Source organism: Rhipicephalus microplus, chromosome 6 (assembly GCF_043290135.1).
Source record: "Rhipicephalus microplus isolate Deutch F79 chromosome 6, USDA_Rmic, whole genome shotgun sequence".
Lineage (NCBI taxonomy): Eukaryota > Metazoa > Arthropoda > Arachnida > Ixodida > Ixodidae > Rhipicephalus > Rhipicephalus microplus.
The window spans coordinates 13,149,664-13,168,726 of record NC_134705.1 but is presented as its reverse complement, the minus strand read 5'-3'; the positions used below and the strand labels follow the sequence as shown (position 1 = coordinate 13,168,726).

Here is a 19,063-nt window from a genome sequence, read left to right as displayed (position 1 = left end):
ACGACCGTGGCTAGCAACTTCAACTGAACGCCGTTACTCCTCTTTTTACGCGGGATGACTACTCCTCGGATATCTTCAATCGTTCCATCGACAGCAAGCTTCCTCCGGATCAACGGGACCAGCTAATGACCCTTCTCCATGAATTCCGAGATTCATTTGACCTTCCTCAAATGGCACTGTGTCAAACAAACACCGTCGCTCACACAATCTACACTGGAACGCACCCTCCTTTGCGGCAACGCCCCTACCGCGTATCACCCAAGGAACGAAGTGTGATTGCAGAACAGGTGGATGATATGCTTCAGCGCGGTGTCATCAAACCATCTTCTAGCCCCTGGTCTTCACCTGTGGTGCTAGTGAAGAAAAAAGACGGTTCGATTAGATTTTGTGTCGACTACCGGCGACTGAACAAAATTACACGGAAAGATGTATACCCTCTTCCCCGCATCGACGACGCCATCGATTGCCTACAAGGTGCCGAATTCTTTTCTTCGCTGGACTTACGTTCAGGTTACTGGCACGTTCCGATGGCAGAGTGTGACCGTCCCAAAACAGCGTTCGTTACGCCGGATGGCCTATACGAATTCATGGTTATGCCATTCGGTCTGTGCAATGCACCTGCAACGTCTGAGCGAATGATGGACAGCATTTTACGCGGCCTTAAATGGCAGATGTGCTTATGTTACCTCGATAATTTTATCGGATTTTCTCCTGATTTCCCTACCCTCGTCGACCGTCTGCGCATTATTCTTCAGTGTGTTACCAAGGCAAACCTCCAGCTTAACCTAAAGAAGTGCCGCTTTGAGGCTCGCTTGTCTGGCTTCGACTGCCCTTCCACTCCCCAGGTCTGTCCGATAAGTTTGCCCCCAAGTTTCACGGTCCTTATCGCGTCGTCGAACGTCGATCTCCTGTCACATACGTGATCGAGCCGGTCACGCCATCTACAGACAGGCGGTGCCTTGGTCGTGAGACTGTTCACGTGAGTCGTCTCAAGCCATATCACGACCCACTCCTAATCTCATCACCTTGACTTGCCAGAATGGCTCGTCTTCGTCGCCGGGGTATTGTAGAGAGGAAGAAGAAGATGTGCCGCAGTGGGTCACGCCTTTAGCAAAAGGAGCCGAGCGCGAGCTGTTGCCCCGAGCGTTGTGTTTCCTGCGTCGGTTCCTGCCGCCCGCTTTCCGCATCAATGAACCTGCTGTGCAAGTACTACTTGCGCCAATAAACCTCGTTTCATCTATAATATATATCACGGTAAGACTGGGCTAAATAAAGAGCGGTATTTAAAGACGCCTAGTTATATGTCCGAACGGAAAGATCACTTATATAAAATTAGAGAATATACCTGTCGATTGAATGTTCTTGAATACTTTATCTTTCCAAATTCTATTAGTGACTGGAATGCGCTAAAAATACCAATATTCTCTGATTCTAATTTCCTAACAGCCATTGAAACATCATTTTGAGCTGCTGAAATAACCCATATATTTAACGATGGCTTTGTACTTCTCTTGGTTGTTGATTTTTTATATGTATAATTACTGCTTTCGTTGTATAATCCTGTGTTTCGTACTTTTGTTCTAATGCTGTACTACAAGTATTTATTTCTCCTGCATACTGTAATGCACGCTTTATTTGCTTTTAATTTTTCTGTTTTGTATTGTATTTTCTACTGTAACCCCCCTACAACAATGCCCAATGGGCGATGTAGGTACTTGTAATATATATATATATATATATATATATATATATATATATATATATATATATATGTGTGTGTGTGTGTGTGTGTGTGTGTGTGTGTGTGCGTGTGTGTGTGTGTGTGTGTGTGTGCAAAACATCTCGAGAATTGAAAATGTTGGGACCATCTTGCGGATTCTCTAATGCACGGTAACACTGTCTCTAATGCACGGTAATGCAACAGCAACCAACACATAATCGTACATTAGTTCGGTTGTATTGAGAATAAAACCCAAAATTTCCTAAATGGTGGGCACATGGGCTGCTCTTTGAAGACAGAACTTTTTTTCTCTCTTTCCAATGGTGACAGAAGTACAGGGCAAGCATGCCGCCAGGAGAGAGCACAACATAAAGTCTCACACCGCGGATGGCTCACGAACGACCATCCGCAGCGCTGCGTCGTCACTCCCTCGTTACTAACGTTCTGCCCGCCTTCTCTTTGTTGTTCATAGAACGTGACACGTCCATTTTCACGGCTGACTACAGAAGAGAGGCAAGAAACCCGAGGCTCTGAAGGGAAAACGTGCTCCACCACCGTCGCCGCTAGGGTTCGCACTCGGCGCACAGCGGCCTCGGGGCTCCCGCCAGAGGGCGACGCATGATCACACACACACGCAACAGTAGCTGCAGGCACGCACTGCTGGCCCTTGGGGTCAGTCCGGGGAGTTCCCGCGTGACGACTCGCTGCCGGTCATCTGCAGGTCGCTCGGTGACAGTGGCCTATACCGGCGCCTCCTGGTAGCGAGGAAAGAAAAAAAAAGTCACAGTTCTGACACAAAGGCGAAGCAATGAATGCGATGACAACAAATTGGAAGGTCACGCGCAGAATGACAAGCAGATTCAAACGTACGTGTCCCACGTTTCTCACGCACAAATAACGCATGAAACATACTCACAGGTACAAATGAACACGAATAAGCATCTCAGTTGTTACTTCGCTGTGTCTGAAAAGCGTGCTCTTTTCGCAAACGCAGACAATGCAATGATCGCAGTGATTTTGTGGGCCTGGTACCTACAATAGAATCGTTTCGGTGAAAGCTTAAGTACAAGCAAGACATAAGATGCTCCCAACCGCGATATAAGGGCGCGCGAATCTGCGTTTAGGGGCGTTACGACCACACACTCCTCTCTGCGAGGGAAAGTACGCGTGAGAGATGAGGGCGCATGCCACCGCGCACTGCTGCGCGCTTATTACGCCATTCTCCTGCTAAGGCTGAAAACACAATCATTCCACTCTGAGATTTTCTTCACCACCGGTAAGTGGTAATAAAACAGCTTCCCGTGTCACATTGAAAGACGAGCTTCTCGGTGGGTAAGTGTTTAATGCTTTGCACTCACGATGCAGAAGTTCCAAGTACGAATCCACGCGCCAGAGCCCTTTTCTGGATTTTTTTCTTTCCCGATTTCCATCAATGTGTTTACGTATATATAAATTCGGTGAGCGACGGCGGCGGCAAAATCCAGCTGATGGTGTCCATGTAGTTGCTATCGCAAAAAAAGCAGGAGCCTGCGAGCAACGCTCACTTTATCACTCACTTCACTACACAGAACGATTGCTGGCTCATTAATGGGCATATGGTATTTTAAAGGGGCCCTGCAACAATTTTCGAGAATTTCCGGAGCCCTCCACTACGACGTCTCTCATAATCATATAGTGGTTTTGGGACGTTAAACCCCACATATCAATCAATCAATCAACAATTTTCGAGCATGGTCAGAAAGCGCTGCCGATCAGTAGTAGAGGCTCCCGAGTCTGACAACACGTGAAGGAAATATTATAGCACAGCACGTGGTGTGGAATTCGTAATAAATTATCAAAGTCAGCTAAAAATTGCTTTCTCTTCTCTCGACAAATCACGGAATACGCCCAAAATCACTCGAAGTAAGCCTATCTATCAGTCATTGGCTGATTTGAACATGGCGCACTCGGTCGTTACAGACGTTGCTGCGGGAGGCCGCGACTTGTGCAAGTGTGGGCGCACGATCACACTGAAAAAGCTGCGCATTCGAGGAAAAAGAAAGTGATCAAGGTCACGAGGCGCATTTGACGTTTTTGCGCCAGCCATCTCTCCCTGATTAGCTTCCAGGGCTTTCGTCGAGACGAGAGAAGAGAGAATGCGATCGCAGTATGCGAGGAATCTTAATAACTCCACTCGCACTGGACGTATTTTTAAAATTTTTTGCGCCGTTTATTTCGTGACGCAATAACCTCTTTCATAGAGTTCATTACATGGTTACTTAAAAAGTGTTCCAGGGGGCCTTTAGCCTTCCTTAGGAGCCATTTCAGTGCGATAGCGTTAGAGAGCTCATGTTGCAAAAGTTCCGTCGTCGGCATCGGCACCATTAGTTGTGAGTGAAAAATCGAGAAACAAGAAATAAAATAAAAAAAATATGCGGCTCATTGAGGATCGAAACCGGGGTGTTCGCGAGACAAGCAGGTGGGCCCCCACAAAGCCACAATGTCACCGGCAGCTGCTCTGATAGAAAAAAAAAAACACTACATAAATGTCTTGTAGTGAAGGAAGTCTCCTAACTCGTTTTGTTCAACAGGTGTCACGACAAAACCGAGCACATTCGGTACTTTGTAGGCGCACTTGGCAGGCCATCAAACTACGCCAAAAAAATGGCAGATCCCATTGAACTGTGCCAATCAGTGATATGCGAAGCACGAATGAGGAAGGCTGATATGTCACTTTAAAATCAGCGCAATGTTACGAGGGAAAGGTAAATTATGCTGTACATTACTTTCCTGTCATGATTATCATGTTTGGGCATGTCATTCACCTTTGCTATTTATTCACATCACGTGAGACGTAATTTAGTATATGTGGAGCTAGCGAAACGGCGGCGAGCCCACCGCGAGCATGGTATGTTGTCATGCTCTTACATGACACGCGTGTCATGATTATCATGCTTGCACCAGTCGTATACATTCGTCATCCATTGACGTCAGGTAACAACATATTTTGAATGTGTAATGCTAGCGGAACGACAATGAGCGCCCTATAAGCGTAGCCTGCAGTCATGTTGTTACATGACACGCACCTGATGATTATCATGTTTGAACCAGTCACGTACCTTCGTCATTCATGCATGTCCCGTAATACCAAGTTTGGTATAAGTGAAGCTAACGAAATGGCTGTGAGCGCATCATGAACGTCGCATGTAGTCATGACCTTACATGACACGCATCTCATGATTATTATGCTTGCACCGGACACATACCTTCGTCATCCATTCACGTCCCGTAATACGAAATGTGGTATATTTGAAGCTAGTGAAACGGCCACGACCGCATCATCAGCGTAGCGTGTAGTCATGTTTTTACATGACACGCATCTCCTCATTATTATATTTTCACCAGACACATGCCTTCGTCATTCATTCACGTCTCGTAATACCAAATTGGGTGTATGTGAAGCTAGTGAAACGGCCGCGAGCGCATCAAGAGTGTGGCATGCAGTATCATGCCGTATCATAATACGCATATCCTGACTTTCATGTTAGGATCTGTCACTCGTGTTCGCCATGCAGTCACGTCATACCATGCCAGTTTTGTAACATGTCATGTGAACAAAATAACTGCAACAGCGGCAAGACCATGATATGTAAATTATGACATTCATGACATACGTATCCTGATTTTCATGTCATGACTAGTCACTTAGGCTCGTCATACAGTCATGTTATGCCATACCAATGTTGGTATCGATACCATTATTGAAACGGCCAGGGGAGCTAAAAGTCGTAGGTGGCTAGATAAACAGACAGACAGACAGACAGACAGACAGACAGACAGACAGACAGACAGACAGACAGACAGACAGACAGACAGACAGACAGACAGATAGATAGATAGATAGATAGATAGATAGATAGATAGATAGATAGATAGATAGATAGATAGATACGCTCAAAGTCGCCGAAGTACATTAAAAAATGCTTCGCATTTAAAAAGAACCACTTGGTGTTATCCTTGCGGATGGCATGGTTGGTTCAAAAAGTTCAGGTTTTGTCAGGACGTGCTCGGCTGACGCGTTCACGTTTGAGGGGCAGTTTGCGCTAGCGTGCTCGCATTTTCGTGACTGTTATTAATCGTAAGGTGCTTTCTGGACGACTCCTCGGATGGTATGAACATGGTTCTGATGTGGATCAAACAGGTGAACGTGGGTGGAACATGCAGCATTTCGGCGAAACGGCCCACCAGCGACACCAAGAGCGATGAAAACATCGCTGAAAGCAAGAGAAGCCATTGCCGCAAAACAAGCCTAACCGCATGTATTCTATAACGTCAATTTCTCTTTCGAAATAAGCAATCGTCGCATAAAATAAACACTACTGAGGTTTCTGGAATGTCATTTAAAAAATTGGCAGATCCCACGTACAGTGGGAATCGATGATAGGGGAAGCACAAATGAGAAACGTTGGTATGTCCCTATAAGATCAGCACAACGTTACGAGGTGGAGGTAAATGATGTCGTACATGACTTCCGTGTCATGATTATCATGTTTGGATGTGTCGCTTACTTTCATCATCTATTCACGTCACGCGAGACCAATTTTAGTCCCCGCAGGGGCGTCTGCGTAAGCAGGCGTTTGGTGTGTAGCGACACCAAGGATCCGAGCTAGCGGGGGGGGAATGGGTTCGACTCCCTCCCACGCCTAGCCGTGTGTGGCTTTGCCGTGTCCGGGGAAAAGGGGATCCGGGGGGTTTCAGCCGATGCCGGGTGATTGGACCTTTAAGGCCCCCCAACAGAGGCAACACACCCCTTTGGCCCCGGCTTCACGTAGACCGCACCTATGGGCTGACCCACCCAGTTGAAATCGGCAGTCGCCTTTTCCTACCTCTCTCTTCCTACATCTTCGTCTTTCCCCCCACCTTTTGTCTGTCCTGTCTACTCCTGTCTTCTATTTGCTTACTTGTTGTGCGTGGCTAACCACCCTGACTTAAGCCATATTCGGTTATAGTCGTGGTATACAGCTGGCGTGGGCAGGTCTTGCACGTGAGACCCTGTCCCGTCCCCTCGTTGGGCTCCATGGCGGGCGGCTGCTACTGCAGCTGAAAGACACACAAACTAGATGGACTCTCCTGTCTTTTAACCTGATCGCCACCCTCAAAAGAAGACGCGCACCGATGTAACATAAAAATTTTTCACTAACAACTAATGCACATTCCCAAGATTCCACGTGATTCACAGCGAGTACGCAGAAAGAACAGCGAGACATGTCTCCTCTTCCAAAGTATCGAGAACCCTAACCGACACCTTAAGGCAAGGGTGTAAAATCAAGCAACTAGCCAATGGTGACCTTTTTTTTGGAAGTACTGTACAAGCACCAGTATGAGAACCTTTCAAAAATCACTGCCTTCTAAGACATTCCAGTGTCTATTACACCTCACCGATCACTAAACACTGATGATGACCTCTGATGATGACGGAGGATGAACTTCTGTTGATGACCTCAAATATGTAAGTGAAGAACTCCTGGATGGACTGAAGGATCAAAACGTCACAAATGTGTACAGAATAAAAATCAAACGAGAAAAAAAGGAAATACAAACAAAGCACTTCGTTCTCACTTTCGCATCGAGCATACTATAAGAAACTGTGGAGGTTGGATACACCAAACTCAAACTACGCCCATACACACCAAACCCGCGACGAATTTGCTGTGTCGCGAGGGTAGCGGTGGTGAAGAGCGGCGAGCCGTCGAGCGGACTTCGCTGAAGCCTTTGCCCGAAGGCGAAGCAGGGAGGCAATCCGTTTTTTTTTTGCGCTGCCGTCCGTCCGTTCGTTATTTTATTATTACTTTATTTTTTTATTTGGGCATAACACATACAGGGTTTGCAAGGCAAAAGGAGGACTTAAACCCCCTGACTAGGCCGTACCTCGCGGGGGCAGCAGAGAGAGCGGATTCGAAAGTTGCAATTTCACTAGAACATAATAAGTCAACATGAACATATTCACTAGAACAATAAGAACATCATCGCTAATTACAGTAAGAACGTAATGACAGTAATTGTATAGTAACAGCAAGAACATAAACACTAAGCAACAAGAACATAACAATGCAGTGACCAGTAATGCTTACTTACAGTAACACTTAGTATCAATGCTAATGCAGTAACCAAAGATATTAATATTTACACAACACATCCAATTCCGAAGCAAGAAACATGTTCATTATTGACTGTTGAAATTCATGAATTGTTTTACAACTTCTGGCTATTTTAACAACATTAGGATACATATTACATAAAGAGATAGTTTCATACTCAATGGTTTGCGTACCATAGTTTGTACTGGCCTTCTTCATTACTATTGATGTGTAGCGTAAATTGTACCCTGTGTCTCGACTGAGGTACCGGCTTGAAAATGTCTCAAAGTTGCTGGAAACTTCTTTAAACAGCCGAATGCAAATCTTTGATCTGTAAGAGTTTCTAATGTCAAGGATATTGTAGCGCATCATTAATTTAGAAGACCCTATGTGTTGATTCTATGAATACATAGAAGACCCTATGCCTTGAAAACAGCAACAAGAAGGAGCGTTTACTGTAGCAGGTTGTCGTTTTTTTTACAGAGTCAGCCAGCACGCCAACGACGGCTGGGGCAAATCATCTAAACATGGGGCAGGCACGGCCTTAAATAACGTTTTGGTCTTTTCTGCGAGACCAGTTCCCTGGAACGGCACAGTGCCTTGGCTGAGGGACGCAGCCATACCCGGAACTGCAAGGTGGTTCGGCGGAGGAAGCGACGTTATCCCCGGAACTGCACGGTTCTCCTGCACGGAAGGCGGTGCTGGGAGGGGGGAGACAGTTCGTCGGAACAGCGCTCGATCTCGTGAGACGTGCTCCCGAAGGAGGGAAATGTCTGTGGCATAACAGCACCCCCGCCGCCAGACAATGCATCAGGAGTTTTGAGCCGTCAGCACGGCTCGGAAGGAGGGATGCTGGTTGACCGTCGGTAGCCGTTCCGCTCTCTCCGCCCGTTGAGACTTTCATTGGCTTGCAGAGGTTCACTGGAACGACGGAGTAGAACACAAAGCCGAACCACTCTGGGCAAAGCAAGCGCCCTCCAAATTCTGATCAAATCGCCAGACCAGCAGAAACCAAATGTTTCCTCGAGATTACGCTGCGCTAACAAATAGCATCACGAGCAACGAATCTCGGGAGGAATACACAATGCCGACACTCTTTTACAGTGCGTGACCCTAAACCGAACAGAATTTTTGTTTTCGCGTGCGATTCTCGATTGTTACCCGGGCAGATTGAGGATGATCGAAGCTGCCGAGGTTAACTCAATTTGGCCCCGAATCTACAATTTAGAACACCAAGAACTCCCGAATCACGCACATTTGCGTTGCCTGCAAGCATAAGATTGTCAAACTTGACAAAGTTCGTTCTCCTCAAGCTCTCACTTCAATGCGCGCAGCCAATGATCTTCACAACAAGATAAAACGCACTTGAAAAATAAGTAAATAACAATGAAAATCAAACTTGTGTGCGTTAAACAAAACGAAGGGCAAAGTTGACCTACACTGACGCGCATAGTAACATGTAATGTCAAACACAAAAGATATTTTAAACAGGGGCTTTTACTTAGCCTTATCTGTTAAAATAAAACACACTAACTGTTACCTTTGAAATATTATGAAAACAAAATTAATCAAACAAACATATCAATGCCTGCTTCTCCAATTGGAAGGAAAGGAAAACTTACGAAAATTCAGATGCATTCATAGCTCATAAGAGGGCGACAAAATTAGAAAAGGTTATTCTTAAAATTAAATACAAAAGATACACTCCTCGTATTAGCAAGGTGGCACTCTCTCAGGTGAACTCTGCGGAGTCGTGCACTCCACAGCTTCTGAGGGTTGCGGTCTGCGTTTAATCTAGATCTCAGCAGCGACTTCAACTTCAACTGTTTCTTACTGAGCTTTGTCCCGACCTCAGCCGTGATATTGAGTATGGCCTCTAGAGAGCCATGGCGTTTAGCCACTTTGGCAGGCTTGGCGTTATTTGACTTTGCCTTATGTTTTCGCCAGCGATTCTGCCTAACGAAACTAATCGCCGTGCTCAGAGCACTGGTATTCATACTCGCAGGTGCACTGCCTTCACTTTGTGGAGTCAAAGCTCCAGACTGGTTAGCTAGGTTTTCCTCGGGCCCGTTGCTAGCAGTGTCTGCCTGCGACAGAACAGGATTCCCGACGCCTTTAAGGCAAACCATCTCGCCTGAAGGTGTCTCTTTAGTTCGTGAAGGTTCTCTCTCCCTTTCCAGGATAACCCATGTTCCCAGGCCTTCGTAGTCTGCCTCCTGCTCTACTTGACGCAATTCATCATGATCACGAGCGCCGTGAAGTGGCTCCGTCTTTTGCGCTTTATGGTGCACCTCGGCGTTCTTAGCTACGCGATGAGCCTCGGCCCCTAACTCCTCACGATACACCTCAGCGTCTGGCTCTATCCGACGCACTTCGGCGTTTTGTATATTGTGACGAGCCTCAATGTACAGCGCCTCGCGACTCTCTTCGGCGTCCGGCTCTCTCTGGCACACTTCAGCGGCTTGTTCTTCGCGACGGGCCTCAGCTTCTTTGGCTTTTCGGCATGCCTTATCTTTACGTGCTTTTCGACGCGCGTCTACTTCTAGCGCTCTTCGACGAACCTCATTTTCACGCGCTTTCACCTCGATCACCTAACGCCGCGCCTCATCTCGCTCTCTCTGACGCACGTCGGCGTCCTGCGCTTTGCGATGGGCTCCAACTTCTAGCGCTTTGCTGTGCACTTCAGTGCTGTACTTGTATTCTGGACTTTCGCAGTCGGCAGGACTCGGGGCAGCAAAGTGGCCGATCAAAGCGTGTTTAACTCTATCAAAGTCACGCGCTTCCTCGGTGGATAAGCGCTCCAAAATGCTTGCGACTTTGCACGGAAGCAACATGGCAAGCTTTTCCGACCATAAGTCTCGCCCAACACCAACATCGTCGCAAACCTTTTCAAAATTAACGAGAAAAGACGCGATGTTCTCGTCTATTCCGAAGAGTTCAAGTCGGTATTGTGCTCGCTGCCACTTAACCACTTCAAGTTTACGATCAAGCTCTTTCATTCTTAGAGCATCCTCTCTGCTTTCTCGACTCTCTTCAGCCTTCCATTCTTCATGCCTTTGAGCTTCGAGCTCTTCACGGCTTTTCTCGAAAATGAGCTCCCGAAACTCGACAGCTTCCTCGGCCGTCACATTCTCTGCCCGCATCACCTCGAGAATCGCTTCCCTTGTTTAAGCAGACCTGGCGGAAATCCCCATGGCCCCACAATTTTCGAGGAGGTCCTCCCCAAGGTACTGCTCCATCGCGATCTGGTCCCTCATGATGCTCTACTACTGATAATCACCGTACTCCAAAGCTAATTTTATGGTTTAAAGTACGTGAATTTTAAATTATAACCTACAAAAAAGACAAAATACTCTCCTAACATCTGCCTGTGCTAGAGAGGTCTGGCGAAATGAAAAGTAAACGTTGGGCACTCACCCAACCAAAGTAGCCGACGATAATCCAACTCGTGGCTGCTGTCAAACAGTGCCGTGGGAGTCCTCTGGCCTTCAGGGATCCGGTCCAACCCGCAAGTGTTGAGATCCGGGGCTGCCTGTCCCAGCTTGCCGAACGATGAGAATTGGTAGCGTTTCCAGCTTATCCAAACGCTGATATCTGGTCGGTCATACTCGAGCTTCCAGAGGTCCGATCCGGCGTGCCAAACGTAGGGTAGCGTATCACAGCGTAGCCAAACGCTATCACGGTGGTCGTCCTCGTGCTCAGAGATCCGATCAGACTTGCCAAACGTAGGATATCGTATCCCACCTCTGCCACCACTGTTAGGAATTTGCTGTGTCGCGAGGGTAGCGGTGGCGAAGAGCGGCGAGCCGTCGAGCGGACTTCGCTGAAGCCTTTGCCCGAAGGCGAAGCGGGAGGCAATCCGTTTTGAAAACAACAAAAAGAAGGAGCGTTTACTGTAGCAGGTTGTCGTTTTTTGACAGAGCTGGCCAGCACGACAGCGTCGGCTGGGACAAATCCTCTTAACATGGGGCCGGCACGGCTTTAAATAACGTTTTGGTCTTTTCTGCGAGACCAGTTCCCTGGAACGGCACAGTGGCTTGGCCGAGGAGACGCAGCCATACCCGGAACTGCAAGGTGGTTCGGCGGAGGAAGCGACGTTATCCCCGAAACTGCACGGAAGGCGGTGCTGGGAGGGGGGAGAGTTCGTCGGAACAGCGCTCGATCTCGTGAGACGTGCTCCCGAATTCGGAAAATGTCTGTGGCATAACAACAGCCACGGCTCGCAGAGGTACAGAGGCCAAAAGACATGTGATAATTGTGCCTCTCACGAACACACTTCCGAAAATGGCACAGTCGAACCACACCACGTTGTGAATTGTGAGGGTAGTCATCCTGCGTACTTGCGTGCTTGCCCAATGTGGAAACAAGAAAAAAAAGCGTTGTTACTCTCAAAGTTAAGGAAAACATCAGCTTCAGAGAAGCACGGAAGCGTCTTTCGTTGATGGAAAGCAGAAGATACTCCGTTGTGCTGCAACAGGGTGCGGCAACACAGCGGCCTTCAGTGCCTGCCCCGGGCACATCTAGTGACGTCAGGGCAGGGCACCCAGCGCCCAAAGTGGCCGCAGCTTCCACTGCACAACTACCTCGAACTCAGGCTGTGTGAATCCTAGGGTCAGCGAGCCTCAAAGCCTCTCTTCATGCGACGAGGCTAAACGAAACGAAATCCGTACAATCAGGACGGACGTCCATCGTGTCAGGCGATGCGATGGACCAAAGTCAGGGTAGTTCTGGACCGTCGACGTTAGAACGACGGCGGGACTCCTTAGATCGAAAAAAAGACAAGCCCAGAATCACTGGGCCTGATAACAAAACTTGAGTTATACACTACCCGTAACATTTAACATGGCTTTTACACACTGGAACTGCAAGGGACTCCTACATAACCTAAACGACATAAAGGAAATACTAGCCACTTTCTCACCAGTAGCCTTGTGTTTACAAAAAACCAATCTATGTCCTAAACATAGAAACATCTTGAAAAACTTGTGTATTTGGCACGACCGAGAGAAGTGTATTTTGGCACGACCGAGAGAAGGCAAGTATTCTCTCGGGTGGTGTTGCAATTATAGTCAAGAGCGGAGTACCAGCGCGACAACACAAACTTACAACGAGAATAGAAGCCGTGGCGGCTACCACCTACACTTTTAAATCGATTACATTGTGCAGCGCATACTTTGAGCCACATCATGAAATATCCAATTCTGATTTAGAACACCTTATAGAACAGCTGCCAGAGTCATTTTTGGTGGTTGGAGGATGTAGTGAAAAAATTGACACTATAGAGGCCAAATAATTGAAAATTTTTTAATGAGCAATAACATATGCCTACTTAATACAGGAAAAGCAACCTACTGCTATCCTAGCTGAAGAAAATTGAGCTGCATAGACTTATCATTTTGCTCACCTTCTGTTTTTATAGATTTTAAGTGGGATATCCCAAATGGAAGCGACCATCTGCCCATACTAATCAGCCAAACAACACCTCAAGTCATTCAACAAAAAACACGGCGTTGGAAGTTACGAGTGTTGAAGGTTGGGCGAGTTGGTTCGTCGTACTTGAACTGGTATAGTGCATTACGGGGAAGAAGAAACGGCCGAGCAGACCGACACAAGAGGACGGAGCTCAGTTGGAAGTTAGCGCTCTGTCCTCTTGTGTCGGTCTGCTCGGCCGTTTCTTCTTCCCCGTAATGCGCTATACCAGTTCAAGTTGGAAGTTATATTTAGCCGACTGGGCCCTCTTCTAAGAAAATGCTTTCCTGGAAAAACTAGGGACAGAAGGTCTCAACATAGATGAACAAAACGAATGTACTACAAACTGCATCGTAACAGCTGCCCGGCTATCTATCCCTCAGACATCTGGACTCGCAAAAAAAAATCGCAAAACATGGTATACATACGAATGCAGAGAAGCTAAAAAGAAGCAAAATAAAGCCTGGGGGACCTTTCGCAGGTACCCAACACCGGAAAGCTTTGTAAGTTTTAGGAAAGCTAGAGCCGAGGCCAGATACATCCGTCGCAATGCTGAAAAAGCATCGTGGCAAAAGTACATCTCTTCCATAAACAGCACCACCACATCAAAAAGATGTGGGAACGTGTCCGGAAGATAGACGGCAAGTTTTTTCCGTTAACTGTACCGTTGCTGATGCCTGCTCACGTACAGACAAGTATTGAAGAACAGGCGAATATTCTAGGTGAATTCTTCTGTGCTGTTTCCAGCTCGTCACACTATACACAATCATTTCTGAAACAAAATCACGCAGCCGAAAAACAAAGACTTCCAACAAGTGAAAACACAAACGAACCATACAACTGCTTAATTACTTATCAAGAAATACGTACAGTGTTAGCAGCAGGCAAGAAACCTGCACCGGGACCCGACGACATACAATACGAAATACACTACGAAGTGACTCTGTTTCGGTAAGCCAACACCGTAAGCTCGTCGAATGGCGCATGACACGGGTACCGTTTGGATGAACGTCAAGCCCTTTCTTGCTCATGGCAACTATTCACTACCACTTAGATAACGCATGTGAAGACAAAAAGCTCGCTTCTACATTAAAGAAGGCATTTTATGTCGACGATGTATAGGTGGGTGCGGAGACATTCCATGAAGGTTGGCGCATGTATGAGCAGTCGAAAGCAATTATGAAAGATGCTGGCATGAGGCTCAGAAAGTGGAAGACCAATGACCATCAGCTGCAGAACATTTTTGACAAGCAGGAGGAGCAAGTAGAAGGAGCATCCGGAGAAGCAGCTACGGTCTTGCGAATGCAATGGGATATATGAAATGATTACTTCAAATTCTCTTCCAAGTCTGTGGCCCAGTATTTAGTGGCTGGCCAGCTCGACACGAAACGAACCCTACTGAAGGTTGCTTCTCGAATTTATTACCCGCTTGGCATTCTAACGCCATTCACCATCACCGCGAATCTTTTGTTTCAACGCCTTTGGGTTTTAGGCCATTCCTGGGATAAAGAATTGCCCGCGGAGATCAAGACGCAGTGGGCAGCCTGGTGTGCCGATATAATAAAGCTCGGCCACATAAAGATTTTGCATTGCGTGAGAGACGGACTGCATGGAGCACTTAAAGAGGCTGAACTGCATACATTCGTCGACGCCAGCCAGAAGGCTTATGGAGCATGTGCCTATTTGAGAGCATTTGATGAAGGTAAAAACTCAGCTACCTCTCTCATAGTAGCGAAGTCAAGAGTGGCACCTATTAAGACATTAACGCTTCCAAAGCTAGAGCTTATATCCGCGGTAGTGAGAGCCAGATTGCTAAAATACATTTGCTCTTCGTGGGATTTCAAACATTTCAATTGCATCATGTGGACTGATTCCATGATCGCACTGAGCTGGATCCGTGGAAACTACAACAAGTTGAGTCAATTTTTAAAGCACAGAGTGTTTGAAATAACGCCAATTACTGAAAAAGCGTTATGGCGCTACTGCCCGGGCGAAGACAACCCGGCGGATGTACTGACTAGAGGCATACCAATAAGGACTCTACGTGCATGTCGCTATTGGTGGCATGGACCTGAATGGTTGTCCCAGCCAAAATCAAGCTGGCCTTCAGAACCTAACCAGTACAAACCGATAAACGAAGAGGCAGATATTGAAACGCAACATGTTTTTCTTCAAGCGTCATCCAGGAACTCACACCCGGTGATCGATATAAGGAAGCATAGTGACCTGCAGAAGCTCTTGCGCGTCACCGCCTGGGTCTTTCTCTTTGTGGATCAATGCCGTGGACTTCAAACTTCACTCAGCGAAGCGATTTCGGCACGGCAGCCAAGCAAGTCTGAAATGTTTTGGGTCCGATATGCTCAGCTGGAAGTATTCGTGAACGACGTCGAACAACTGCAGCTTGGACACCCACTCCCCAAACAGTCTAGGCTGATCGATCTTCCTTTCTTAGACCAAAACAGACAGCTTCGGCTTGGCGGACGACTCGAGAGAATGGACGCCACATATCACGAAAAACATCCGGTCATACTGCCAAAGAGACATCCTTTCACGTCTCTGGTGGTGATTGAGGCTCACTGCAGAGCTTTGCATGGTGGTGTGGCAAACACAATGAGGCAAATACGACAGCGGTATTGGATCATCTGCGCTCATTAAGAAGTCAAACGAATCATCAACAAATGCTTTCTCTGCCAAAGTTACAATGTGAAACCTGGAAACATGCAATATGCGCCGATGCCTGAAGACCGTCTTCTATCGTCACGGCCATTTGATGTAGTAGGATTGGACTTAGCAGGTCCACTATATATAAAGCAACGTGAGCTACATGGTGACACATCAAAAGCTTATATACCGCTGTTCACCTGTGCGACGACTAGAGCAGTGCACCTTGAACTGACGAGTGCGATCTCGACCAGCGCTTTCTTGCTAGCGTTCCGGAGGTTTCTTGCTCGCAGAGGTGTACCCGCAACAATGTACTCGGATAACGCTCTTGCCTTCAAGAGATCGTCATGGGACCTCAGAAACATCTGGAGTGTCATAAAGAGCCCTCCATTCACATCTTTTCTGCTGAACTACCGCATAGAGTGGAAGTTTATCGTGCCAGGTGGTTGGTGGGAGAGGCTTGTTCGGACTGTCAAGTCATCGTTGCGCAAGGTGATAGGAAAAAGCAAGCTCAGCAGCGAACAAGCTGAAACGATGCTACTAGAGGTAGAAGCGGTTGGTAATTCAAGACCGCTGACCTACACGTATACGGACGCCAAAGAGCCCTCTCTCATATGTGCAGCGCATTTTCTTGTTAGACGTTCATTGTTAGCGCCTCCGGATCAGAGCAACAATGACTACGTTGCTATCAGTGCTCAAGCTGGTCGAAGAGACATCAGCAAAAAGTTGAGATACCGACAGAAGATGATGCGTCATATGTGGATGCGATGGAAAAAAGAGTATTTATTAGAACTCCGGGCACTTCACCTATACCCAGCTCATCCCAGGAATTGCCTCCGAGTAAATGACGTGGTGATAATCGAAGAGTCTGGTATTTCCAGAAGAGTTTGGCCCCTTGGGCGTATCACAGACCCATACCCTGGACAAGATGGAATAATACGAGCTTGTCGAATGACAGCTCAAGACGAGAAGATTTTCAGAAAACCAGTACAGAAATTGTACAGATTAGAATTGAACGACGCTACTGGGGGGCGGGAGTATGTTGGAAAAGAAAAGGAATAAACGTGTGCAGACTAGTACTGCAAGAAAGAAGAAGAAGAAATTGAAAACGAGAAACGGCGTTCGGTCTGGTTTCTTCGCCGATCGGTAGTTTTCCTTTACAACTTGTGTCAACTAAAACATTAAATTCACACCCGTCTACGGTTACGCGTAAGTCTGAAGAAATTTTGTTTTTGCCTAACCTAGTGTTAGTGTTCCGCTGGTAGTTGCTGCACTGAGACCTTGGCGGAGGATCTTCAATTGGTCGGACATCAGCGGCCTTGCCTCCACAGGTCGCTGGCTTCAGTTTTCCTGGTAGGGACTGCTTGAACGACGGCGTGTTGAGGTTCAAGTTGGAGAAGGTGAACTAAATCGTCGAGGGCTTGGTGATCGACAGCGAGCAGGCGCTGGTGATCTAGGCTGATGCTGGAAACCAGCAGTTGGAAACAGATGGCCGGACAAGTAATCTTCGATTTCAACGGGTCTTTCACTATTCGTGGGCATGGCGCGTTGCGGGAAAACCCACGGAGACATATTCGTCGATATGGGCACATTCTGTACAGGTGTTCAGCTTCACCGCAGTAAAAACATAGCGGCGTTCTGTCGGGTCTGCGCCACACGTCGCTTTTTCGTGGCCTGGAATTAGCTGGATAGTTTGAGCCACGCGAAACCGGTCGGTAGCCACTGGGAGCTGCAAACGAAGCAGTATGCACGGCAGGCTGGCGCACAGCATCGGCATCAGTCGGTACGGGGCGTTCCAGCAATTGATGTTCGAGTCGAACAGGTTGCGCCTTGGGTTCCGTTTGTAGATTGGCTTGGCGAACTTCATATCTGATCAGGGCAGTGAGAGACGCAACTGGCGGTACGGCTTGTGGAGGCAGCAGCTTCTGGAGATCTTCCTTCACAGTGGATCGCATCTTTTCCCTCAACGCTTCGCTGCTGCTGCCAAGGTTTCCTGAGAAGACTTCCGCGCGAACACTACTCGTATTATGAGTGTAGTGACGGGAGCGCTTCTGCAATGCCCGCTCTATAGAGGTAACTTCGGTGTAGAATTCAGCAACTGTACGAGATGGGTTGCGTACCAAACCGGCAAATAACTCCTGTTTGACACCTCGCATCAACTGACGCAGCTTTTTCTCTTCGTTCATGTTCGGGTAAGCGCATTTGAAAAGGCGGGACATTTCCTCAATATACGTGCCAACGCTTTCGTTCGTGAGCTGGTTCCTGGACTGTAGAGCATTCACCGCCTTGTCCCGACGATCGGTAGTGGCATATGTAGCTACTATTTGTCGTCGAAACTGTTTTCATGTTGGTATGAACGCTTCGTGGTTTTCATACCACGTCCTTGCTGCATCCTCCAATGCGAAGTACACGTGACGCAGTTTATTTGCTTCGTCCCAGCTGCTGGTCTTTGCAACACGCTCGAAGTGTTCTAACCAATTTTCTACATCTTCAAACGTGTCACCGTGGAAGCGCTCATGCAAACACAGTGGCGACAGAATAAGTTCCGGAGATATCCCCTGCCAAGAATCTTTTCGTTGTCTGCGGACGCTGCTTGTGATTCTGGAGCACTGGGAGGGGTGCAAATTCAGGCGGCTCTCCTCTAAGGCCGCGGCTTGAACGCTGGTGTACCGGAGTCAGTTCGCCAGGTTCCAATCATTGAGGATCGGAGCTCCGCTCTCTTGCGCCAAGGGGGCTTCCAATCATACCCAGCACGGTCTACCAGAATGTAACAAATTTAAGAGAAGAAACACCCAAAACCAGTTTATTATGGGCGAACTTGTGCCCTGAAAATTATGTGCGAAAAATGAAAGAGTCCACTAGAGTGTTTCAAAACGAAAACTGTTTATTTGCTAACGCGCCTTCTTCTTCTTCGCAGGTGCAACGCACACTGACTCGTGCCCGTAAACGAGAGGCATGAGTCATGCGGCCACAAGCACGAGCGCGCATAAGACTGTGGATGCTGATTCTTCATAATATCGGATAGTGTAATTAGTCTCTGTGGCAATATAGGAAAAGAAGCTGGTACACGTAGGAGAAAGCAAGCACTTACTTTATC

At 47.4% G+C, this 19,063-nt stretch overlaps 1 protein-coding gene across 1 annotated transcript in view; it reads right to left on the bottom strand.

Moving 5' to 3' along the window:
* Window positions 1–2,140: 2,140 nt before the first annotated feature.
* The window catches only part of Asator (tau-tubulin kinase asator), a 396,184-nt gene continuing 379,261 nt past the window's right edge, over window positions 2,141–19,063 (bottom strand). The window contains exon 13 of the mRNA XM_075865818.1: window positions 2,141–2,475. Within this exon, the coding sequence (XP_075721933.1) occupies window positions 2,394–2,475 (82 nt within the window). The 3' untranslated portion in view covers window positions 2,141–2,393. The remainder of the gene's footprint in view (window positions 2,476–19,063) is intronic.